Here is a 25,278-nt window from a genome sequence, read left to right on the forward strand (position 1 = left end):
ATTAGGAAGGGGAAAAAAGATTATGAGAGAAAACTGGCAGGGAACATAAAAACGGACTGTAAAAGCTTTTATAGATATGTAAAAAGGAAAAGATTGGTAAAGACAAATGTAGGTCCCCTGCAGACAGAAACAGGTGAATTGATTATGGGGAGCAAGGACATGGCAGACCAATTGAATAATTACTTTGGTTCTGTCTTCACTAAGGAGGACATAAATAATCTTCCAGAAATAGTAGGGGACAGAGGGTCCAGTGAGATGGAGGAACTGAGCGAAATACATGTTAGTAGGGAAGTGGTGTTAGGTAAATTGAAGGGATTGAAGGCAGATAAATCCCCAGGGCCGGATGGTCTGCATCCTAGAGTGCTTAAGGAAGTAGCCCAAGAAATAGTGGATGCATTAGTGATAATTTTTCAAAACTCGTTAGATTCTGGACTAGTTCCTGAGGATTGGAGGGTGGCTAATGTAACTCCACTTTTTAAAAAAGGAGGGAGAGAGAAACCGGGGAATTATAGACCGGTTAGCCTAACATCAGTGGTGGGGAAACTGCTGGAGTCAGTTATCAAGGATGTGATAACAGCACATTTGGAAAGCGATGAAATGACCGGACAAAGTCAGCACGGATTTGTGAAAGGAAAATCATGTCTGATGAGTCTCATAGAATTTTTTGAGGATGTAACTAGTAGAGTGGATAGGGGAGAACCAGTGGATGTGGTATATTTGGATTTTCAAAAGGCTTTTGACAAGGTCCCACACAGGAGATTAGTGTGCAAACTTAAAGCACACGGTATTGGGGGTAAGGTATTGGTATGGGTGGAGAATTGGTTAGCAGACAGGAAGCAAAGAGTGGGAATAAACGGGACCTTTTCAGAATGGCAGGCAGTGACTAGTGGGGTACCGCAAGGCTCAGTGCTGGGACCCCAGTTGTTTACAATATATATTAATGACTTGGATGAGGGAATTAAATGCAGCATCTCCAAGTTTGCGGATGACACGAAGCTGGGTGGCAGTGTTAGCTGTGAGGAGGATGCTAAGAGGATGCAGGGTGACTTGGATAGGTTGGGTGAGTGGGCAAATTCATGGCAGATGCAATTTAATGTGGATAAATGTGAAGTTGTCCACTTTGGTGGCAAAAATAGGAAAACAGATTATTATCTGAATGGTGGACGATTAGGAAAAGGGGAGGTGCAACGAGACCTGGGTGTCATTATACACCAGTCATTGAAAGTGGGCATGCAGGTACGGCAGGCGGTGAAAAAGGCGAATGGTATGCTGGCATTTATAGCGAGAGGATTCGAGTACAGGAGCAGGGAGGTACTACTGCAGTTGTACAAGGCCTTGGTGAGACCACACCTGGAGTATTGTGTGCAGTTTTGGTCCCCTAATCTGAGGAAGGACATCCTTGCCATAGAGGGAGTACAAAGAAGGTTCACCAGATTGGTTCCTGGGATGGCAGGACTTTCATATGATGAAAGACTGGATAAACTGGGCTTGTACTCGTTGGAATTTAGAAGATTGAGGGGGGATCTGATAAACGTATAAGATCCTAAAGGGATTGGACAGGCTAGATGCAGGAAGATTGTTCTCGATGTTGGGGAAGTCCAGAACAAGGGGTCACAGTTTGAGGATAGAGGGGAAGCCTTTTAGGACCGAGATTAGGAAAAACTTCTTCACACAGAGAGTGGTGAATCTGTGGAATTCTCTGCCACAGGAAACAGTTGAGGCCAGTTCATTGGCTGTATTTAAGAGGGAGTTAGATATGGCCCTTGTGGCTACGGGGGTCAGGGGGTATGGAGGGAAGGCTGGTGCAGGGTTCTGAGTTGGATGATGAGCCATGATCATAATAAATGGCGGTGCAGGCTCGAAGGGCCGAATGGCCTACTCCTGCACCTATTTTCTATGTTTCTATGTTTCTATGTTTTTCCACGGTGGATCTCTATCTCCTCTGCCCACCCTCATTCTCCTCGCGATCCAGCCTCAGAGAAGATTCCACCTAGTATGAAAAGGCTGCTCCTTTTTATATCTACCCAAGTATTTTTCCATTCAGTCATGGTACCACTTTGTACCCCCTTATTACCATGAAACGAGGTGTTCCCCAACCTTTTGAGTATATTTATTCTGTCGGCCCCCTTTTCCTCCGTCTTCCACCCCCTGGTCACTCTTCTCTTTTATGTTGTCTGCTTGCCTTCTGGTGTTGTAGCCTTCTAATTCTGGAGCATTACTGGACTGCGCTTGTGCTATCAGGTGCAGAGTCCTGCTCAGGCCTCAGTGGCAGATTCTCAGGACTGCCACCATACCGAGTGTTGGGGTCATACCATATACTTCCTTCCCATCTGCCAGAGCCCCAATCCTTAGCCATTAGGGTCTTTACTTGGACAAAATCTGCATCCTAATTCTAAAGCCTTGCCCACCCTTCCTGACCTGCTTCAATCGATTTACATGCTTCGGTGGTTTTTCCTTTGTCAGCCCGTCTTTGGCTGAGTTAGCTCGTTAAAGTGACAACTTTCCCAGTGAAGAGCGGGCACTTATTGCTCTGCTGCCTGACAAGTCTTGTTCTTTACTTCCAACACGATCCAAAAGGCCACACCCTTACTCCGCTTTGTTTGTTAATACCTTTTGCTCCTGAATTGGCAAAGTACAAGGAATGCATTCTGAAAAATATTTTCATTACACTGTTTGCCAGGGCGCTGTCTGGATTCAGGTGCATGTACGAGGAGAGTTTGGACAAGTTTAGCTTATTCCTCTGAAGCAGTGGAGGTGGGAGGAGACCTGATAGCGATAGAGGTTTATACAATTGTAGGAGGCAGAGATAGAATAGGTAGCCCGTATTTTGACCTCCCGGTTGAAATGCCTTGTACTGGAGGGCATCCATTTAACACGAGCAGGGATAGGTTCGAGAGGAATATGCAGTACAAGTTGCTTTTCTCACACAGAGAGGTGGGTGCCTGAGATGGTAGTGGAGGCAAATACAGTCGGTCTGTTTAAGAGGCTCTTGGGGGTACACAGATGTGCAGAGACTGAAGGAAATGGACATTGTGTGAGCAGAAGGAATTATTTTGGTTAGTTTTACACAACATAGTGAGCTGACGAGTTGGTGCCTGCGTCGTACGGCTCTACATTCTACATGTGAGTGACTGAGACAGGACTTGAACCCATCGCCTCTTGAATCAGAGGTGGGAAAGTTATTCCCCCAGGTTTGTCTGCTGAGCTGTCTGCCTTTTTGGCCTTTGAGGTGTTTCTGTGCTAGGGCAGGGCAGAAGGGAACAGGAAAATTAGCAGGAAAGCTAATTGAGGTTCACACAATAGGCACAGTGCCGGAGGTGCAGGACGTGAGCGTGTAGAGTGGGCTGCCTTCTCCTGGATGCTGGTGTGCTTTTTGAGAGGCATCGAGAGTGTCTCATGCAGCCAGGTCTCTCTCACTCCCAACTTGTAGATGGCAGGAAGGCCTTGGGGTGTCACTTGCCACAAGACATCCGGCCTCTGTCTGCCTTAGGGGCCACTATTTCTGGTGACCCCCGGAGTACCGATGTCCTGCTGTTGATTGGGATTGGTATGCTTCTTGTGGGGGTGGTTGTTACTTAAAGTTTTAGTGCCTCAGATGGCCCTTCCCAGCCCTCAGTGTGTGTCTCAACATTGTCTGGGCCCTGTTGCATTGGAGCAGGAATGGAATATTTTGCACTTCTCAATACATGTCCCCTCTTCTGGCCTTATAACACCATAAGATACTGGAACAGAATTAGGCAATTTGGCCCATTGAGTGTGCTCACCATTGCATCGTGGTTGATTTATTATCTCTCTCAATCCTATTCTCAACCCTCCTGCTCCTCCCTGGAGCTTTTGACACCCTTATTAGTCAAGAACCCATCAACCTCCATTTTAAATATACCCAATGACTTGGACACCACAGCTGCCTGTGGCAAAGAATTCCACAGATTCACAACTCTGTGGCTAAATGGCTAAAGAAATTCTTCATCATCTGTTTGAAATGGATGTTCTTCTATTCTGAGGGTGTGCCACCTGGTCCTAGACTCACCCACTATAGGAAACACCTTCTCTCCACCCTCTCTATTTAGGCCTTTGACTGTTCAATAGGTTTCAATGGTGGAAAGAGGTCATTGAAGGTAGTTGGTTGAGGATTTTCAACAACTAAAGCCATCTTCTGTTGGCATGAGGCATGATTCCAAACACTGGTGTGTTGTCCACTAACCTTCACTGGCACCTGGTAAAGGAACTGCACCTCTTCAACTCAGGTTGGGTGTGACCCGAGCCTTTTCCCACACTGGAACCACCTGGCACGCTGGTAATCAGGAGATGAACGAGCCAGTCTCGTTGTTGGCACACTGGTAACCAGGGAGATGAACAGGCCGGTCTGGTTGTTGGCTCACTGGTAACCAGGGAGATGAACAGGCCAGTCTGGTTGTTGTTGACAGCTGATATTGTCTGTTGTTTGTTTCCTACCCAGAAAACCGGTGAGGTAAAGACAGCTGATGGACTGGTGATGACCCATGCCTACTCGGTCACAGGAGCTGAGGAGGTAATTCCCTCTCTGTCGCCTGCCGAGGATGGACAGGAGGGGGAGACTTTCCTCACTCCCCCACTCTCCCCTCTCTCCTACTCAGAGTATTGGGAGGCGAGGGTGTGTGGGGTCAAGAGGGGAGGTGAGGGTGTGGGGTAGGGGGGGAGGTGAGGGTGTGTGGGGTGGAGAGGGGAGACGAGGGTGTGGGGTGGAGGGGGGAGGTGAGGGTGTGGGGGGCTGAGAAGGGATGTGAGGGTGTGGGGTGGAGGGGGAGGGGAGGGTGTGGAGGGAGAGGGGAGGTGAGGGGAGGGTATGGGGTGGGGGAGGTGAGAGTGGTTGGGGTAGAAAGGAGACGAGAGTGGTGGTGAGGGGAAGGGGGGAGAATGTGTTGCTGCAAGGGAGGAATGGGGAAGTTGAGGAGAGAGGTCAGGTAGTGAAGAATGAGGGGGTTAGTGTTTACTGTGGGAGGGGGCAGGAGTTATTTGCATAGTATTTATATCGTCCAACACCCCCCCACCCCTGCTGAATCCTGAATCCTCGTTTGTTGTGTGGTAGGTGAGGTACCAGAACCAGATGGAGCAGCTGGTGCGAGTGAGGAACCCGTGGGGGAACGGTGTGGAGTGGAACAAGGCCTGGAGCGATGGGTGAGTCCGGATAATGCCATCACTGGCAACCGTTGGTGTGAGCATTGCATTAGCGGGGAGGTGTGTGGAGGCTGGACAGCATTGTCCTTTCGTAAGTCCCTGTCATGGGTATGGGTCCTGCTGTGATCGCTGCAACCAACAATATAATGTCAATCAAACAACCGCAGATGCTGGAAAGCTGAGATAAAAACAGACAATGCTAGGAAATCTCAGCGGATCAAGCAGTATCTGTGGAGAGAGAAGCTGAGTTCGTGTTTTCGGCTGAAGTCCTTCTGTAGTGCTCTGCCAATGGGCGGTACCTGTATCAGGAAAGTCCATCTGCAGTATTGGCTCAGGAGTTCTCTCCATCAGCACAGACTGTCCGATTGCCCAGGATCATACACCCTTACACATTCACTTATCTCCGACCTGCCCTACAGGTGGCTTTTGATGTGCAGCTGAGCTGCTGAGGCCTGACGTCCTTCACCACCTACTTCCCTACAGCCATCAAATTTGTGAACCGACCTGAACCCCACTAAACCTACCTTAGCAACTGAACACCACGAGCCTTTCTCTGATTCTGTCTGCTTTTTGCACTAATTGCTTGTCTTGTGCGGTCTTTTACTTCACTGTGATATACAATGTATACATAATAGACTGTGTGTTCTGTGTTCTGTGTGCGCCTGTGCCCGTGATGCTGTGTATCATTTACTGTGTGTTCTGTGTGCGCCTGTACCCACAGCCTGTGCCCGTGATGCTGCTGTGAGCAAGTTTTCATTGTGCTGTACCTCACCGTGCCTGTGCATGTGACAATAGACTGGACTGATTCCATTCTCCCTCCCCTCCCGTCACCCATTCCCCCACCCCGCTCCCCTCTCCCACCTTTCCTTCCCATGCCCACATCCCCTCCCCTTGCACATCTGTCTCCCTTCCCTTTTTCTCAATCCCTCTACCCCCATCTCCTCATGAACGCAGAGACAGGATGAGCGGTATAAATTATCCTCACAGCAACCCTGGTCTCACCCTTTGTCCTATCCACCTCTCCCCTGACCACTCTGCAACTGAAAGTGTACTTGTTTCCAATGTCCTGCGGTTCTGACGATGAGACTTTGGTCTGAACCAGTATAATATTTTTTAGATCAGTAAACCAGTTTAACATCCATAAAATGCTGGAGTAACTCCGCAGGCCAGGACGCATCTGTGGAAAAGAGAACAGTTGATGTTTCAGACTGAGACCCTTCATTAGGACCTGATGCAGGGTCTCGGCCCGAAACGTTATCGCAGTCTCCTGATGCAGGGTCTCAGCCTGAAACGTTATCTGTCTCCTGATTGAGGGTCTCGGCCTGAAACGTTATCTGTCTCCTGATTGAGGGTCTCGGCCCGAAACGTTATCTCTGTCTCCCGATGAAGGTCTCAGCCCGAAATGTTATCTCTGTCTCCCGATTAAGGTCTCGGCCCGAAATGTTATCTCTGTCTCCCGATGAAGGTCTCAGCCCGAAATGTTATCTCTGTCTCCCGATTAAGGTCTTGGCCCGAAATGTTATCTCTGTCTCCCGATTAAGGTCTTGGCCCGAAATGTTATCTCTGTCTCCCGATGAAGGTCTTGGCCCGAAATGTTATCTCTGTCTCCTGATTGAGGGTCTCGGCCCGAAACGTTATCTCTGTCTCCTGATGCAGGGTCTCGGCCCGAACCGTTATCTCTGTCTCCCGATGAAGGTCTCGGCCCGAAATGTTATCTCTATTTCCTGATGCAGGGTCTCGGCCCGAAATGTTATCTCTGTCTCCTGATGCAGGGTCTCGGCCTGAAATGTTATCTCTGTCTCCCGATGAAGGTCTCGGCCCGAAACGTTATCTCTGTCTCCCGATGCAGGTCTCAGACGAGACCTATCATTTTCCATATATTCCCTTTGATACAAGTGGCATTATGATCACTAGATGTGAAACATTCCCGTATACAAACGTCTATCACCTGCCCTGTCTCTTTCCCTAATAGCAGATCAGGTATTGCACACTCTCTCACTGGGATATTTATGTACTGTACTGATTAAGGAAACTTTCCTGAACACTCTAATCTTTCTACAGTATGGGATTCCCAGTCAATATGTGCAAAGTTAAAATCACCTGCCGTAACAACCTTGTGTGCCTTGCAGCAGTCTGCAATCTCTTTACAAATGTGTTCCCCTAAACCCTGCGGACTGTTGGGTAGTCCATAATATAGCCCCATTAACGTGCTCATACCTTTCTCAGTTCCACCCAGAGCGCTTCAATAAATGAGTTCTCCAGCTTGTCCTGACTGAACACTGCCGTGACATTTTCCCCGACACCACCCCCCTCCTTTAATGCCTCCAGCTCTGTCGCCTCTAAAACAACAGGCACCTGGAATATTGAGCTGCCAGTCCTGCCCCTCCTGCAACCAAATCTTAACAATGGATACAACCAGTGGCATATCTAAGGTAGGAATCCCCAACCTTTTTTGCAACACGGACCAGTTTACTATTGACAATATTCTTGCGGACTGGCCAACCCGGGGAGGGGGGGTGGGGTTAGGGTTGCTAACGGACAAGAGTAGCAGTCAAATACATTGTGTTTACCTCGAGAAAGACTACAATGACCATGAAGCCTTGCGTGGGCACCAGTGCGCATGTGTGTACGTGCCAATTTTTTTTCTGCAACTCGTTTTTGGTGATTCTGTTCGGGGGGGGTGTTAATCATGACTGGAATATAAGTGATAAGTGGTAATTTCGTTTCTAAAAGGGTTTATCTAATGAATTTAATATTAAACACACAGCACATATTTTCCTCTCATGAATATAGTGACAAGTCAGTTATCAGGAGAGGACAGGGGAGCTTGAAGTAAGTGTTGATTAAACTTCCAGTAGAAGTGGTGGAGGCAGGTTCAATATTATCATTTAAAGAAAAATTGGATAGGTATATGGACAGGAAAGGAATGGAGGGTTATGGGCTGAGTGCAGGTCGGTGGGACTAGGTGAGAGCAGCGTTCGGCACGGACTAGAAGGGCCGAGATGGCCTGTTTCCCTGCTGAAATTATTATATGGTTATATAAGTCACTTATAAGTCAATAGCATCATAACATTTTAAGTAACGTTTGGATATTAAACACACAGCACATATTTTCCCCGTATGAACATATAAAATCATTACAACACACCAATATTGCTGAATCAGTGGGAGCCCTGGGCTGAATACTTGTTTCTCTGCAACAAGGCGGTGCCATCGAGGGGTGACGGGAGACAGCGATACTCAAAGGGGGTTCCTTATGTGCAGTCTATTCCGCAATTTAGTTTTCGTTGCATTCATTGTAGAAATATGTTGGAAATGGAAGCAACGTTTTCAGTGCTTTTGTGGCTATCTCAGGATATTCAGCCTTGACTTTGATCCAGAATGCCGGCAGAGATGTTATGTCAAATATACTTTTCAGCCCGCCGTCATTTGCAAGCTCGAGGAGTTGATCTCCTTCCCGTGCTGACATGGATGATGCGCGGGTAATGACCTCGCGTGCGTTCAAGCTTAAGAGTGCGTGACAGGGAATGAGGAAAGGTGCAGCTGACTCATATTGCCAAATCATATCGTTTCCTTGCGGCCCGGTAGCGCTTGCTTTGCGGCCCGGCACTGGTCCGTGGCCTGGTGATTGGGGACCGCTGATCTAAGGTATGGCACGTGCCCTGGGCGCCAGTTGAAGGGGGGCGTCACTGAGCAGCTTCTATTATAGTCAGACATGCCATCCTTGGATAGTGAAAAATGAATTTTCTTCAGATGTATGATCTGTCTTTGATTATATTGGGTGAGAAGCACTAGGATGGCCTTATTTCAGAGCATTGTGTAAGAAGACCATGAAACATTTCTTCACGAAGAAGAAGGAAAGTGGAGCTGAAGGACGGAAGAGAGGAAAGTTGGAGGTGGAGGAAGCCAAGAAGTCAAGCAAGTTCCTCATGCCCTTCTTTGAAAAGCCCAGAACGAGTAGTTCAACACGTTCCATGGAGTCGCCTGCACCTGTTACAAGTTTGTTAGAATCTGAAGGTGGATCAAGTACAAATGCGTCACAAGCTGAGGAGGAAGTCAAGTCAGATAAATCCGAGTATGACAAGATTAAAAATGAGGCTGCCACAGAGAATGTGGGCATGACAGGAGGGGAAGACGATGGTGCTGGTGGTGATGCTGAGTTTATTGACGAGATTTTACCTGGTGAGATTGAACCTGACAACACTGAACCTAGTGAACTGGATGGTGTCAAAGAGCCTCGAACTGTCATACCAGAAGTGATTGAACAGCATGACATTGGACTTCTGAAGTTCGACAAGGATACGGGGAAAGCAATTCTGCCTGACGCGTTGAGAACAGAAATAATAAAGCTGGGTTCGAAGTATTTCCAGAACAGTGAGGGGCCTTTCCTACCAACAAATAGCTGCTCAATGAACAAAACTTGGTTCAAGAGGAAATTAGGAAATGGTTGTGGTGAGGAAGTGACTCACTCATGGCTGGTCTTTTCCCCTTCTAAAAAGGCTGCATTTTGTGTCTGTTGTCTTCTCTATTCCCGGTCAGACCATCAATCTTCTTTGGAGCAGGAAAGTGGGTTCAACCAGTGGAAAGCACCTGAAAGGATCAGTGTTCATGAGAATGCCAAGAATCATCGGGAATGCTTCACACAGCGGAAAGAAATGGAAAGAAATTTAGCTGGAAACAGAGAAGTTATTGATGCGGTATTTCAGTCACAGATTGAGAAGGAAAAGCAGAAGTGGTGTGATACCTTGATGAGAATCCTTCACTGCATAAAATTCCTTGCGACTCAGAACCTGGCTTTGCGAGGACACAGGGAGTCACTTCAGCTAGATGATGACTCCAATGTGGGAAATTTCCTTGGCTTACTGAAACTACTGGCCATCTTTGACCCTGTCATAAAAGTAAACCTCACTCATTTGAAAAGTCATCCTGGATCCACATCCTGCCTTTTACCAGGTGTCCAGAACGAATTCATCCACATGATAGCATCCACTGTTCACCAGAGTTTACTGAGAAGCATTCGTAAAACCAAGTTCTATGGTCTTATGTTCGACTCGACTCCTGATCAGGCACACCGTGAGCAGATGCTAGAAGTAGTGAGGTATGTGGAAATTGATTTTGAGAGGAAAACAGTCCATGTTAGAGAGTCCTTCCTTGGTTTTATCCAGATAAACCAGAAGGATGCTGATAGCTTGGTTGAAGACATCTTGAAACAGCTAGAGAAGGACGAAATGGAGCTACAAGATTGTCGGCCACAGTGCTATGACAACGCTGCTGTGATGGCTGGACACAGAAGTGGTGTTCATCAAAGAATAGGTGAGAAAAACAACCTGTTTGTAAATCGCAACAATCACTCACTCAACTTGGTGGGTGGACATGCAGCCAAGCATGATACTATGATGGTCATGTTTTTTGGAACCATTGAAGCTCTCTGCCTGTTTTTCTCTCGTTCAACACAGCGCTGGGAAAAACTCAAAAACACCGCGCCTGCGGTTGTTAAGTCGGAGTCCGAAACCAGGTGGAGTGCAAGGACAGAAGCAGTGAAGCCCATCAACAAGCACCTTGAGGAGATACTTCAAGTTCTCCAGGACATGATAGATAATGAAAACGAGACCAGTGAAACAACAAGTGACGCAAGGCAGCTGTACAACTGCATGTTGAGTTACGATTTTCTGATTTTGCTAGGATTTTGGAACAAAGTACTCATTCGCATTGACCATATTCAAAAGAGGCTGCAGGATCCTAGCATGAACCTCCACGCTGCAGCCCTGGATTTGAGAGCCCTCTGAGATCATTGTTATGATTAAAGAGAAGTGTTGGTCAGTGAGTCACTCAAAGAAGGAGTCGATCTCTGTCAAGAATGGAATATTGAAGTTGAAAGACGTCAGAGATGAAAGAAATGAATAGCTGGTGAGAACTCGAGAGACTTCACGCTGAGTTAATAGCTAAGGAGGAAATGGAAAGAGTCATGAAGGGAACACTCGACCGTCTTCACAGAGAAATGGACGAAAGGTTCGCTCACTTGCATGACACAGACACCAAGTTTGGGTTCCTTCTCGATGTCGAGGGACTGTGTTACGGCACTGACAGTAACGACCTAAAGAAGTGCAAAAATTTGGGCGCATTGTACTGCTCTGATGTTGATGGACAGCAGCTATATGAAGAAATTCTGGATTGCAAATGTTGCTATCAAGGCAGGTTAACATGAAAATATCAAGACCTGAAGAGCTTCTTGAATTTATTGTTCACTATGGAGGTGAGAGCGTCTTCCCCAATCTTCACATTGCTATTCAGATAATGCTAACCATCGCAGTTTCCATCGCCAGCTGTGAGAGATCATTCAGCAAGTTAAAACTAATACCTTCATATTTGAGAGCCTCCATGGATCAAGGCAGACTCTGTGATCTTGCTCTGCTGAGTGTAGAAAGAGAAGAAACTGAAACAACTGACTTTGATCACATCAAAGACCAATTTGCATCAGTGAAAGCAAGGAAGGTGCAATTATAATTTTCACATAGTGCCATAATTTGTTAATTAAAAGATTAACGAGCTAGACTTGTATTTTTGAACTGATGTTATGGTAAAGTTATCTAAAAGATGGGTGTCAGATGTTTGGACAGGGGCGCAATTTCAGTGCTTGTCATAGGTGCTATTTTCCATAGATATGCCCCTGGCTACAAATCACAATTCCATGCTGGTCCATGGTCCGAGCTCATCCGCCTTTCCTACAGTACGTCTTGCATTGAAATATACACAGCTCAGGACATTAGTTGCACTATGCTGAACCTTTTAATTTCTGACTTTGCCTAGGTCTTACCAACATCTGCCTCCACGACCTCTCCACTAACTGTTCTGGCACTCTGGTTCCAATCCCCCTGCAACAATTTTCCACAGTGCAGCACTTGCAAATCTTCCCACTAGGATATTAGTACCCCCCCCCCCCCCCAGTTCAGGTGCAAACAGTCTCTTCTGTACAGACCCCACTTTGGACACGATTGGGGAGGGATGCCCTAACAGAGGAAAGTCACAGCGGTCGGGTCTCTGGCACTGAGTCTGCCTCTGCGACTCAGGAGGGAAGGTGGAGGGGAGAGGAGGCGAGCTATGGTGACAGGGGATTCAGTAGTTGGAGGAACAGACAGAACCCCAATGATCCAAAAATCTGATGCCCTCCCTTCTACACGTATTAACTGTATAGTCTTCCTCGTCTTAGTCTCACTTGCACATGGCATTGTTGTGTTCTTTGTATTAATACGTACCATGGGTTAACAATAAAGAATCATATTCAGGAAGAATTAGAACTTTTATTTACAGTAAGAAAACCAAACCACGTTTTTACCAAGCCATGTTCTGGATCATTCTAAAATTTCTGCGCATGCTCAGAACTCTTAATAATCACATTCTGACACGTCATTACACGTGATATCACCGCAGTCATGGTAGCAATCTGGAGCACAACGCTGGAGGTCCTGCCCTTTAACTTAGCACCAACTCCCTTTGCAGAACCTCTCACTCGTCCTACCCGTGTCATTGGTACCTGCATGGACCATGACCTCTGGTTGTTCCCTCTCACACTTAAGAATGCTGAGGACTCAATCCAAGATGTCCCGGACCCTGGTACCTGGGAGGCAACATACCATCTGGGAATCTCGTTCTCATCCACAGAGCTTCCTGTCTGTGCCTCCAACTACTGAATCCCCTGTCACCATAGCTCGCCTCCTCTCCCCTCCACCTTCCCTCCTGAGTCGCAGAGGCAGACTCAGTGCCAGAGACCCGACCACTGTGACTTTCCTCTGTTAGGGCATCCCTCCCCAATCGTGTCCAAAGTGGTATAGCTGTTGATGAGGGGGATGGCCACAGGGGTACTCTGCACTGGCTATTTAACCCCCTGATTGTCACCCAGTTTCCTGACTCCTGCACCTTGGGTGTAATTACCTTTCAATATGTCTTATCTATCACACCGTCAGCCTCCCAAACGATTCGGAGTTCATCCAGTTCCGGCTCCAGCTCCTTCACACGGAGTGTTAGACGCTGCGGCTGGATGTGCTTTTTGCAGGTGAGGGCAGGGGTACTGGAAGTGGAGCGTTCCACTATGCTGCCTGGCACCTCCACTGTCCTAACTGAGCAAGAATAAAGAAGGAAAACAATAAATAAACGGGGTGGTATCTACCCTCAGCTTTTTCACTACCTCTCACTGAAGCTTGCATAGCCGCTCCGCTTGCCCCTGCCTTATTTTAATTAGTTCTTGCCAATCAAACCCAATCGCTGATTGACTGCTGCTCCAAACACCAAACTGCCGCAAGGTGAAGCCTTATTTTCTCCATTGGTGAACCGGAGAGAGCGCTGTCACCTCACGCTTCGGATCTCCGGTGGGCCGCTGCTCCAAACAGACCACTGATAATCTCACCCAAGCTAGTCTCATTTGTCCACGTTCGGCACACATCCCTCTAAAGCCTTCCTATTCATGTAACGATCCAAGTAACTTCCTATTCATGTAATGATCCAAGCAACTTTTAAATGTTGTTAATGTACCTGTCCCAACCACTTCCTCTGACAGCTCATTCCATGGACTGACCAACTTCTCAGTGAAAATGTTGTCCTTAAAGAAATGCGCCCCCCCCCCCGTTCAATTTAAACTCATTGCCTCTAGTTCTTGATTTCCCAACCCTGGGAAAAAGACTATGCTCTATTGTAACCCTCATGATCGTACACACATCTATAAGATCACCTCAGTCTCCGATGACCGAAGGAATAAAGTCCCAGACTGTCCAACTTCTCCCTGTAATCCAGTCCCTCACGTCCTGGCAACATCCTTCGAAGTCTCTGATGCACCATTCCCAACTCGACACCAATCACAACTGAACACAGTAGATTGTGCCACAAGGCATGTTTCAGGGCTGAGGGAAAGACCTCGATTGGCCAGGGCTTGGCTGACACTCACGTGATCCCAGAGACATTTGATGGCTAATCGGAAGCCCGGTGGAGGTTTATAAAATAGTGAGGGACGTGGGTGGGAGAGACAGGATCTTTTCCCCAAGGTGGAAATATCAATTATCGGAGGGCAGGCCTTGAGGGGGAGGGGCAACACTGTGCAGAGAGTGATGGGGGTGTGGGGCGGGTTACCGCTGATGGTGCTGGAGGCTTTCAGGTGGCTTTTGGATGGGCACGTGGGTATGGGTATGGGTATGTGGGCAATGGAGGGACGCGAGCCATGTGAGGGCAGGGGGATGATTTTCATTCAGCATTGTATTTGGCCCAGACTTTGTGCGCCGAGGGGACTGTCCCTGTGTTGTACAGTTCTGGGTCTCAGTGCAGTCTCAGCAGTGTTTCGTACAAGTGCAACTGTTGTTGGGAGTGCCTGTTTAGAGAGATGGAATGGACCAGGCCCTTCCGGCCCAACAAACGCATCACCCAGCAACCCACCTGTTTAAGCCTAGCCTCATCACAGGACAATTAACCTCGTGACCAGAACGCCTTTGGACCGTGGACGGGAACTGGAGAACCCGGAGGAAATCCACGTGGTCAAAGGGAGAACATAAAACTCCTTACAGGCGGTGCTGGGATTCAACTCTGAAATCTGCACAGTCTCAGGCTGCAATAACATTGCACTAACCGCCTCACTGCCGTGACGCCCCGCTCATTACGGCCCGTTTGATGCAATGTGCCTTTCTGTACCAAACAGGTCCTTGCAGTGGAGCAGGGTTGACGCTCAGATCCAGGAACGCTTGTTGCTGCCTCGCGACGATGGAGAGTTCTGGTACGGTGACAGCACCAACAGTTTCTGTAGGACCTCCCTCCTGCTTTACAGCACACGTGTCAGCGTGCATGAGTACCTGCCCTCACCAGGGCTGGGAGACGGGGGACAGGGGTCACGCGCTGTGTTCCCTCCCAGAAGTGCCTGACTTACACCTTGCTCTCTGATTCTTGCTGAGACCCCGCTAGTAACGGGCCCCTATACTGAGATGCCTAAGCGTTATCTCCGTTCCCCATCTCTGACTAGTTCCCAGTGGGCTGTGGCAGAGAGACAGGCAGAGGTGTAGCGCTCAAGGCCACGGAGGGCTTGCCAGCAGAATGATGAGAATGGTTCAGATCTGGCCTCTGTAGCCCAAAGGCTGGTGTGGGTCAGCAAGACCAACGTTTGGATGATCGGGGAGGGAAGGAGAGGGTTAGGATAACAGGGAGCAGGGCAGTGCATTGGGTAGGTCAGCAATACCATCGTTCGGATGATCGGGGAGGGAACGAGAGGGTTAGGATGACAGGGAGCAGGGCAGCACATTGGGAGGGGTTATTGTCTCATGGCTCCAGAGACCCCAGTCCAATTCCAACTCCAGCGCTGTCTGTGTGGGGTTTGCAGGTTCTCCCTGTGACCGTGTGAGTTCCCCTGGGTGGTGCGGCTTGGTTTCATATCCCACAGATGTGCAGATCTGTTGGTGAATCGGCAGCCATAAATTACCCCTGTTCTGTGGGTGAGCTGGTGGGATGGGGGCAGGGGCGAAGTTGATGGGAACGGTGGGGAGAGTAGGTCCCATGGGAATGGGGAGGAATAGGATTGCCTGTGTGGGCTGTCAGGGACCTTATGGGCTGAATGTCCTCCGTCTCATTAGCCGCAGAATCACACAGCATGGAAATGGGGGTTTTGGCCAGGCAAGACTGGAGAGGCTGGGACCATTTTCCCTGGAGCAAAGGATTCTGAGAGTCATGAGGGATGTAGATAAGGTGTTGACCATAGACTTTTCTACAAAGTTGGAGTCTGAAACTTTGGGCTTAAATTGAGAGGGGGAAGATTTAAACAGGACTTGAAGGCAAGGTTTTCACTCGGAAGGTGTGGGTATATGGAACCTGCTACCAATGGAACTGGCAGAGGTGAGTGCGATTACAATGTTTAACAAGCAGTCAGACAGTTACATGGATAGGAAAGGTTTACAGGAGGATGTGGGCCAAACGCAGGGACTAACTAGCTCAGTTTGGCAACTTGGTCAGCGGGGACGAGTTGGGCTGAAGGGCTTGTTTCAGTGCTATCTAACCCTGTACAAAGGCGAGAAGGTAGGGGCAGGAATGGAGATGGAGGCTCCAACAAACCAGGAGTAGGAACCTATGGGTGAGAGTGAGCCTGATGCCATTGTATTTCTGAGCATGACCTGCACCTCCGTTTCCCCCCACAGGATGGCAGTGCAGGACTTTGAGAAGGAATTCAGCAGGCTGGTGATCTGCAGCCCCACCCCAGACTTCCTGAAGGGAGCAGGGCATCAGGAGTGGGTCATGTCCATCCACCATGGCACCTGGCTTAGGGGCGACAGTGCCGGAGGCCCCCTGCACAGGAACAACGGTGGGTGGCTGGCCTGCGCCTCTCCCGAGTCCTCATTCAGCAGCTGATCTAAACTCCAGACAGCTGGGGAGACGTACACTCCCTCAGTACTGTACGGACCTAGCAGAGGCCGACAACCACCATTCCCTCCTCACCTACTGGACAGCAGCAGGGATGGAAGGAGTGGGTATCCCTTGGGGTAATGGTACGGCGAGAGTGGACTGCTATCTTTAGTCTGAGGCCCTCTGCGAGGTTAGCCCTGAACCCTCTCCTTAGTCCAGCGGCCAACTGAGAGCAGGGAATTAGAACCATTGATTTAAACGGCATGGAAACAGGTCCTTTGGCCCAACGTGTCCATGGCGACCAGGTTGCCGACTAAGCTGTTCTCATTTGCCCGTTTTGGCTCACGTCCCTCAAAACCTGAACGTGAACCCATTCCAATGTCCTCTGGCAGCTTATTTTATATGTACACCACCCATTTTGTGGGGGCAAAAGTGGCCTCTTGCACCCCCCACCTTTTAATCTTTTACTTTCATCTAAAACCTGTGTCGTCCCGTTTTGGCCCCCCTACCCTGGGGAAAAACTCTGTGAACCATCACTTTTTCTATGTCCCCCGTGATTGTATAAACCTTGAAAAGGTTCAATCCCAGCCTGTCTACCCACAAACAAGAGAAAATCTTCAGATGCTGGAAATCCAGAGCAACACACACAAAATGCTGGAGGAACTCAGCAGGCCAGGCAGCATCCATGGAAAAGAGTAAACGGCTGATGTTTCAGGCCAAGACCCTTCATCAGGACTCATGAAAGACGTAGAACCATACAGCAGTGAAACAGGGCCTTCAGCCCGTTTAGTCTGTGCTAACCATCAACTACCCATTTACACCAATCCCATTTTATCCTCCCCACCTTCTCATCATCTTTCCCCAGATTCTGCTACCCACGTGGCCACAGGGAGAACATGCAAACTCCACACAGGGTCAGGATCGTACCTGCATCTCTGGAGCAGTGCTGCTTATGAATTGCTTCACTGTCACTGGGTCCAAATCGCAGAGCACCGGGGAGCACTTTCACCCGAAGGGCTGAAGCAGTTCAGGAAGGCAGCTCACCCCCTACCTTCTGTAGGGCGGTGAGGGATGGGCAGTAAATGCTGGTCTATGTCAGAAAAATCATCTGCAAACACGGCCTCTGTGTGTTCTCACCCCTTTTCTCCATAACCCCACACCCAACATAACAAGCTCCAACAGGCCAGACGGTAATGTTGAGCAGAGCTGTTGTTGGTGGAGAAGGTGCAATAAGTAGCTGTTAGTGAAGCGGGGGAGGGTTGTTGGGCTGGGATCTTGCCGTGCATTAGGGGGGTGGGAGGATGGTTCTGCTGGGAGGAGTTCTGTGACCCAGCTGTGTGCTTGTTGGCAGGTCTGTACTGCAGCAACCCCCAGTACCGGGTGTCCCTGACTGAGGACAACATGGACAGTGAGACGGGCACCAACTGCTTCCTGCTGTCCCTGCTGCAGAAACCCCGGAGCCAGCACCGCAGCCTCAGCCTCGGCCTCAGGCTCAGCATCGCCTGCCACATCTTCAAGGTGCCAGCCCGGTGGGGTGGGGGTGCAGTACGGTGACCCGCAGGAGTCTTGGGAGAGGACATGTGGCATTGGGAGACAGGGTCAGGAGATGGGACTGGGGGGGGGGGGAGAGGGGAGGGGAGGTGGGACTGGGAAATGGAGCGGGGGGAGGGAAGATAGGAGTGGGGAAACGTGGGAGACGGGAGAGGAGGGATACAGAAGAGTGGAGAGGAGAGGTACCTGTTTCCACCCCATCCTTTTTCAAATGGTAGGATTACATTTTCCATCATTTAACCTGTGGGCACCTGTAATTCGCCATCACCAAAGCAGTTAAAGCTGAATCATTGAATCTACTTCAGAAGGAGTTGAATGCACATCTTCAGGGGATCCCAGGTCATAGCAAGAGCAGGACCACCTGCTGTGATCACATTAACTGGGGCAGAAACAAGCTCTTGAAGGGCTGAATGACCTATTGCCGGTCCTATCTTCAACACTTTAATGTTTCAAATCTGAAATAGCTCGGCCTCTACAGGTCTCCTGCGGCAACAAATTTCACCGATTCAGGGCTCACTGCTGAAGAAATTCCACCTCATCTTAGTTCAACAGCAATGTTTCTTAGTTCTGAGTCTGTGCCCTCTGATCGTAGGCTCTTCGTCTGACGGAAACCCCCCCCCCCCCCCGTTCACTATCCAGGCCTTTCAGTATCTGGTAGGTTTCAATGAGATCTTTCCCGCAGTTGTGTTGTTTGATTTAGAGATACAGCAAGGTGACCGTCCCTTCTGGCCCAACGAGCCCACAAGGCCCCATTACAGCCATTAACCAGTCTGCCTTTGGACTGTGGGAGGAAGCTGGAGGACCCGGAGGAAACCCATGCAGTCACGGGGAGTACATACAAACTCTTTGCAGACAGTGGTGGAACTGAAGCCGGGTCGTCAGTGCTGTAGTAGCTTTACTCTAAACAGTACGCCACGTGCCATCCCTGTTCATCCTTCTGAGCTCCACTGAGTACAGGCCCAGAGACCTCGAACACTCCTTCATTCCTGGGATCGTTGTTGTGAGCTTCCTCTGCGCCCTCTCTGGATGAATGATATTCTTCCCGCAGAAGAGCAACCAGAACTGTGCACTGTGGTTGTCTCACTAACATCTTCTTCAGAGGGTTAGTGATGCCACACACAATGAGGTGGAGACCAGTTCTGGTCCATAGTTACACTGCGCTGCCCCAGGCCAAACCATGCTTGTGACCCCAGTGGCCAGGCGTTACAGAGCAAGTGGCCCAGGAAGGGGAGATTCTAGTGAATGAACAGTAGGGCTGTGTACTCATATTTCTGAGCCCAGGTGCTGTTTACCCTGAATTACTGCAGACCTCAGGTTAATGGACTTTCAATGCCTGACCAAGAGACCAGTGCCAGTAACTCGTAGCTTGCAAGAGGCAGAAATAAGAATTAATGAATACACCATTGATTGAATTGTGTGCTGATGATCTCTCCCCATTTCTTTCCCACAGGTGCTGCCCACAGTGAGTAAATAATGCCTTCCTAGTCCTTGGATGCATGCGCTTGTCTGATTCACAGAATCTGTTTATCCAGAGTCAGAGTTCAGGAGCTTTGATTCTTCTGCAGTCCTGTTTAACATTGCACACTATGTACAGGAGCATTGATTCATGAATAGCCCTTCAATGTTACTCAGCGTTGTAGGTGAGTGTGGGAATGGCAGAATCTGTGGGCAGAATGAAAATGGGATTAATGTAAGCGTGTGGTTAATGGTTGGTGTGGACTTGGTATATGACTCAGCACTCTGTATTCATTGACCAGTTGCCTTGCAAATGTTCAGTGATGTTACTTCACCAATAGGCCCAATCTCACAACAAGATGAATATCTTTAAGAATGGATATGTTCGAAGTTAGAGTATCATTAGAATACCTTCCAATAACTTTCCCACTACAGATGTCAGGCTCACCGGCCTATTATTTCCTGGTTTATTTTTAGAGTTTTTCTTAAACAGAGGAACAATATTAGCTGTCTCTAGTCCTGTGGATGATTTAAATATCCCTGTGAGGGCCCCTGCAATTTCTGGACTTGCCTCCCACGGGGGTCCCTTGGATTTGCCCTAGTTTGCTTCAAGGCAGCCAAGACCTCCTCTGTAATCTGTGTGGGGTCTGCTGCTTTGCCTCACTTATATAGGCTCTGTGTCCATTTCCTGATTAAATACAGGTGCAAAAAAATAATTTAAGAACTCTTTTGGCTCCACACATGGATTACCATTCTGATGTTCCAGAGAACCAGTTTTGCCCCTTGCAATCCCTTTGCTCTTAGTATATCTGCAGAATCCCTTGAATTCTCCTTCACCTTGTCTGTTTGGGCAACTTCATGCCTTCTTTTAGCCCTCCTGAGTGTTATACTCTATAAGCACCTCAGTTATTCCTACCTGCCTATACCCACCGTGCACCTCCTTTTTCCTTCTTAGCCAGGGCCTCTATCTCTCAGAAACCAATGCACCCTAAGCCTGTTATTCTTGCCTTTTATTCTGACAGGAACATACAACTCTGTACCTTCAAAATTTCACTTTTGGAGGCTTCCCACTTACCAATACACCTTTGACAGAAAACAGCCTGTTCCAATCCATATTTGCCAGATCGTTTCTGATACCATCAAAATTGGCCTTTCCCCAATTTAGAATCTCAACCTGTAGACCAGACCTATCTTTTTCCATATTTATATTGAAACTAATGGCATTGTGATCACAAGATAGAAAATGTTCCACTGTACAAACTTCTGTCGCCTGCCCTGTCTCGTTTCCTAATCGCAGACCAAGTATCACTCACCCTCTTTTGGGACTTCTGCGGACTGATGAAGGAAACTTTCCTAACGCATTTGACAAACTCTACCCCAGCGAGTCCTTTTACAGTGTGGGAGTCCCAGTCAATATGTGGAACAGTCTTGTGTTTCTAGCAACAGTCTGCGATCTCTCTGCAAGTTTGTTCCTCTAAGTTCCTCAGACTGTGGTCTATGATACAGCCTATTAGCGTGGCCATATCTTTTTTATTCCTCAGCCCCACCCATGATGTCTTCAGTCTGTCTTGAGGAAGCACTGCCGTGGCATTTCCCCTGACCAGTAATGCCTCTCCTTCTCCTTTAATCCCTCCCGCTCTGTCGCATCTAAAACAACAGAACCCTGGAACACTGAGCTGCCAGTCCTGCCCCTCCTGCAACGAAATCTCACTAATGGTTACAAATCATAATTCCACGTGTTGATGCATGTCCTGAGCTCACCTGCCTTTCCTACAACACTTCTTGCGTTGAAATATACATGGCTTTGAAATATACATGGCTTAGTCACACCGTGCTCAACCTTTTGATTCCTGATTTTGTCTGAAGTCTTAACAACATCTGCCTCCATAACAAATCCACTAGCTGTTCTAGCACTCTGGGTCCCATCCCCTGCAACTCTAGTTTAAACCACCCCGTGCAACCTCCTGCCAGCAAATATCTGCAGCTATAATAATTTTTTTAAATGTTTCTATGGCTTTAATAAATAGACATGCTATATATTTTATTTATGCAGAGATTAAGATCTTTGTTAACTGCTGGCGTGTATATTTAATGCATACAGCATAGTAAGTCAGGCTCAGTAATTCTGACCTCTGTGCTTAAGAGGTGCTCTCATGCCCTCTCACCTCTTCATGCGTACACCCTCCTGCCCATTCCTCGCTGTCCCCAGGTGCTGGGCCCGGAGTTTTAAAGCTGGTTGATGACACGTGGTAACTGTTCTCCTCACACACTTGTTCAGATGCTCAATGGTTTGACAAAACCCTTAGACCCTCGGACAGGCACAATCTCAAACATATTGATTGAGGAGGAGAGTATTGTCATGGTCCGGTCCATAAAATCCACATTCCGGTTCACAGTCTGGTACGTGGACTCAGGACTCCGGGTCTTCCAGCTGTCCCTTGTTTCAGTTGGGTTAATCATAGGCACCTGATTCCCATCTTGGGGCTTGGAATATAAGTAGCCTTGGGGTCAAGTGTGGGCTGCTGGTTTGTCTTGTCAAGATCCCCTGGGAGCAATCTGACAGTGGAAGGCTGGAGCGGCCACTTGCCATCTTTTTGCTGCATTGGAGAACCATCACTTCATGGAGCCTTGCTGTCGATAGTCGGAGCTGTCTTTGTGGTATGGATTCGGCCGTTTCCTGGGCCAGCTGAGTGGCCATCAGCCACTCCACGCTAGGTAGGGATTCAACGGTTTCCGTAACCAGCCGAGGTTGCTGGCTGTAACTGCGACTTGGAGAAACCCCGATGCAGAGATGGAATTGTCTGTTGTTCTTCGGTGTTTGTCTCTTCTTGTCCTCGCCTCCGTGGGGTAAGTCAGGCCACTCTGTCATTGCCCTGCAGGGGGATCTGTCTTGTCTTTGCCTCTGTTGGGTAAGTCCGGCCGTTACCCGATGGATGGACCTGTCCCACCTTGGTGTGGAGATAAAGTTGAGTCGCGGCTTGTCTAAGGATAAGTCCCAGCTCTATGTCTGTGTACTGTCCAGTCTCATGTTAGTGTCGTGTTACAAGATGAGTCCCGGCTTTTCAAAGGATGAGTCCCGGCTCTATGTTGATGTACAGTCTGTCTCTGAGTTACCAGCCTCCATATTCCAAGACCCTAGCTTCCAGCCTCAAGCCTCAAGCCTCAAGACCCCAGCTTCCAGCCTCGAGCCTCAAGCAAGACCCCAGCTTCCAGCCTCGAGCCTCAAGCAAGACCCCAGCCATGTCCTGTCCTGTAGCCATGTCATGTCCTTGCCTAGTTCTGGGGTCCGAGCCCAAGGCAAGACCCAGGTTCTGGGTCCTTGTCCAGTCTCTGGCTCGGAGTCCTTGTCCAGGTCCCACTTTCCCAGTCAAGTCCTAGCCTAAGTCTGTGTTCTCGTCCCAGCTCCTAGTGTGCATCCAGTCACGTCCCTAACTCTAGTTCTCTAGTCAAGTCCTGTTCCTAGTACTTCAGTGTCTGTGTCTTGCTCTTGGGTCTGTTCCCAACGCCCCCCTTTGTGACAGGTATTGTCATTGGAGAACTCGGAGACAGTGAAATTTCAGAGCGTGTTAGCGTTAAAAATGAAGAAGTATCAGATATCACAGGGTTAAAGGAGGGTAATCCTCTGAAACTGATGAGATGTATCCCAGCCACAGCTGGAGATCATGCGGGTCCTGATGGAGATAATTACTGGTCTGCAAATGTGACGGAGCTGGTAATTACTAGTCTAATGTAGGTGGTCAAGAAGTTATTGGCAAGGAACTGGGTTAGCCTCTAGTTGAAAAGGCGGGGATTAATCAAAGTCAATAGATTTTCTTTGTAAGAGAGAGATTATGTCGGACCATTAGTTTCTGAAGAGGTAACAAAATGTATTGACAAGGCAGTGCTGTTTGTATTGTCCACATGGATCACAGTTTGATCATGACCTTGCACTCCGGTGTGTGTAGAGTTCGCATGCTCTCCCGGTGACTGGGTCGGTTTCCCCTGGGTGCTCTGGTTTCCTCCTACACCCCAAGGATATGGTGATAGGTTGTGGTGGCTGCACCTTGCCACTAATGTGTAGGTGACTGACAATGAGACATCAGAGGGAGAATAAAAATCAGGGGTATAAAGGAGTAAATGGAACTGATAGAGGTGCTATGTTGGGAGCTAGAATGCACCCAATGGGCTGAATGGCTTCTTTCTGTGCATTAATAAGTAGAAATCATTTAGGCCGTATTAAAAATACATTGAATATATAGGAACCTTAACTGACCGAGTGTCACGTTAGTAACATTGACAAGACTAATATCAGAGAGTGGAGACGTGGGATTGTTCAGACAGTTTGCTCATGTGCTGATGTGATCCTAAGGGGTTGCCGGAATAGGATGCCCTGCTGACATCTTCCCTTCCTGTCGCAGCTGCAGGTACAGGACCAGAAGCTGCCCCGGACATTCTTTGATGAGCAGTACCTGGTAAGACGGGGGTTGGCATATGTGAATGCCAGGGAGGTGAGCGAGACCTACCAGCTGGGGCCAGGCACCTACGTCATCGTGCCAAGTGCGAGCCAGCCCAACGAGCAGGCTGACTTCATCCTCCGCGCCTACTTCCAAAAGGGCAGTCTGCCCAAGTAAGGAGTTCCCCTCACTGTGTGAATGTCTTACCTGTATATCTCTCCCTCTGTCCCCGTTTCCGTCTCCCCCACCATCCTTTTAATAGAAACATATTCTCACCATTTATGTCCCACGGCCAAGAAAGCCGACCAGCATCTCTACTTCCTCAGGGACTCAAGAAATCCACATATGCCCTATGGTCCCCAGCATCTTATCAGTGCACCATAGAAAGCATCCTATCAGTGTGAATCACGGCTTAGTACAGCAACTGCTCTGCTCTGGACTGCAGGAAACTGCAGAGAGCTCAACACACTGGGGAAACCAACCTCCCCTCCATTGCCTCCGTCCACACTCCAAAGCAGCCGATGTAATCAAAGTCCCCACCTTCCCTGGACAATTTCTCTTCCTCCTTCCGTCGGGCAGAAGATACAACAGCCCGAAAGCAGGCACTGCCGGGCGCAAAGACAGCTTATGTTCCACTGTTATTAACAGACCTGCGTAGGATCAGATGAAGCCTTGACCTCACAGTCGATCAGATCACATCCCTTGTCAGCCGGCACTGCACTTTCTCTGTAACTGTAACACACTGTTCTGCATTGTTACTGCTTTCCCCCTGTACTACCCCAATGTACTGATGTGGTGAAGTGATCTCGATCGGTATCATGCATGACAGATTTTTTCCATTGTACCTCAGTAAAGGTGACAATATTAAACCAATTCCACATTTACCACTGGTGGTGGGGTAGGGTGGGATGGAGGACAACACCAATTGTAATGGCATCTCCCTCTCTCTCTGTCTCTTGTCTCAAGCACGCAACTTTCACTGAAGAGGCAGGAGTACGGCGAGTGGGAACAGATATTCGATCAATATGCCCAGGTGAGTAAGGCACGTTTCCATGGATACTGTTCTGAGGGGATGATGGGAAATCTACCTACCCAAAAGGTGTGGTCCTTCTGGCCCGGGACCTGAAGGCATTCAGACCAGTGCCAACTCCTGTCCCCTCCTGCTCTGTCCCCACAATACCCCTCCCTGCTGCCAGCCCAACTCTCCCCACTAACCATCCTCCGTACCCAGTTCCACACCATCCCTGTGGCACCTACCACCCTTGACTCTCTCTGTGGCCCCTCTCCCACCACACCCCACCAAACTCCATTCACCAACTGC

The 25,278-nt window shown here is 48.7% G+C and overlaps 1 protein-coding gene across 1 annotated transcript in view; it reads left to right on the forward strand.

Moving 5' to 3' along the window:
- Positions 1 to 25,278, forward strand: part of LOC140209360 (calpain-8-like) — a 69,917-nt gene that overhangs the window by 24,322 nt on the left and 20,317 nt on the right. The window contains exons 6-13 of the mRNA XM_072277638.1: positions 4,460 to 4,531; positions 5,069 to 5,157; positions 14,834 to 14,908; positions 16,314 to 16,477; positions 17,870 to 18,036; positions 19,520 to 19,531; positions 23,922 to 24,130; positions 24,924 to 24,990. Of these exons, the coding sequence (XP_072133739.1) occupies positions 4,460 to 4,531; positions 5,069 to 5,157; positions 14,834 to 14,908; positions 16,314 to 16,477; positions 17,870 to 18,036; positions 19,520 to 19,531; positions 23,922 to 24,130; positions 24,924 to 24,990 (855 nt within the window). The remainder of the gene's footprint in view (positions 1 to 4,459; positions 4,532 to 5,068; positions 5,158 to 14,833; positions 14,909 to 16,313; positions 16,478 to 17,869; positions 18,037 to 19,519; positions 19,532 to 23,921; positions 24,131 to 24,923; positions 24,991 to 25,278) is intronic.

The sequence above is a fragment of the Mobula birostris genome, chromosome 2 (genome assembly GCF_030028105.1).
Source record: "Mobula birostris isolate sMobBir1 chromosome 2, sMobBir1.hap1, whole genome shotgun sequence".
Lineage (NCBI taxonomy): Eukaryota > Metazoa > Chordata > Chondrichthyes > Myliobatiformes > Myliobatidae > Mobula > Mobula birostris.